The sequence below is a fragment of the Formica exsecta genome, unplaced genomic scaffold (genome assembly GCF_003651465.1).
Source record: "Formica exsecta isolate Colony F162 unplaced genomic scaffold, ASM365146v1 scaffold385, whole genome shotgun sequence".
In the NCBI taxonomy this organism is placed as follows: domain Eukaryota; kingdom Metazoa; phylum Arthropoda; class Insecta; order Hymenoptera; family Formicidae; genus Formica; species Formica exsecta.
In genome coordinates this window covers 520,453-521,258 of record NW_021851090.1, presented here as the reverse complement: position 1 = coordinate 521,258, position 806 = coordinate 520,453, and the positions used below count along the sequence as shown (strand labels likewise).

At 29.5% G+C, this 806-nt stretch overlaps 1 protein-coding gene across 8 annotated transcripts in view; it reads right to left on the bottom strand.

Annotated features, from left to right (window-relative positions):
• Window positions 1-806, bottom strand: part of LOC115239539 (inositol 1,4,5-trisphosphate receptor) — a 61,240-nt gene that overhangs the window by 11,456 nt on the left and 48,978 nt on the right. For 4 of the 8 annotated variants that reach the window (XR_003884649.1, XM_029814112.1, XM_029814115.1 and 1 more), the window contains one exon: window positions 484-561. The exons of the other annotated variants lie outside the window; for them this stretch is intronic. Coding sequence is in view for 3 of the 4 variants with exons in the window: in XM_029814112.1 (XP_029669972.1) it covers window positions 484-561 (78 nt within the window). In the remaining variant the exon portion in view is untranslated. The remainder of the gene's footprint in view (window positions 1-483; window positions 562-806) is intronic. 8 annotated transcript variants of the gene reach the window in all.

Below are 806 nucleotides of genomic sequence, written 5' to 3'. Positions count from 1 at the left end.
TATATATATATATAATGAACACTATATAAAATACTTTTTAGATATGTTTAAATGCCTCCAAAAAGATGTTGAACATATAAGAAAAACGGCAAAATCTTAGAAATCTTTGCTTTCCTATAAAATCATGTTTTTTTCTTGGAAACTACTATTCCGATTGTTATCATATTCTTAAATTTATTCAAAAATAAATAAACTATAATTTTAGATCGTTTGGTTTAAAAAAAATAGTAATTTTATCATCAATTATGAACATGATGAAATTATCAAAGTTGGTGACTAAGAACTGATTTTATTTAAATTATAATTATAATTTAGAAAAAATCAAAGTGTTATCAAACAAGAAAAAAAGGGGAAAAAATTTATTCGGACATGTTAACTCAATCTTGAGAAAAAAGGAACATAAAGATACATAGGTGATTTTGCCATATGATCTCGCAATAACACTCGCCCCTTTAAGAGAAAGACCTAGCATTCAATACTCACATAGCCAGAAAGATTATTATCTGTATTCCGATCGCACTCCTTGATGTTCCAATATAGTCTAGCCTCGTGCAGATGTTTCTATTAGTAAACCAACCCACCACCATATAGACCGATAGCACCCATAGACCCAATAAACCAATGTTGTTGAATCAAAGAAGATCAGGTGTTGCATGCCAAAAACACACAGAACATGCCACTGATGCAATCAGCAATGACCAAGCACACATAATACACAATATACGATTATTAATAATTGATATTAATTGTACTGTCTGGCTTATTGTGCTCTGTCTCTCTCTTTCTCTCTACATATATATATATAT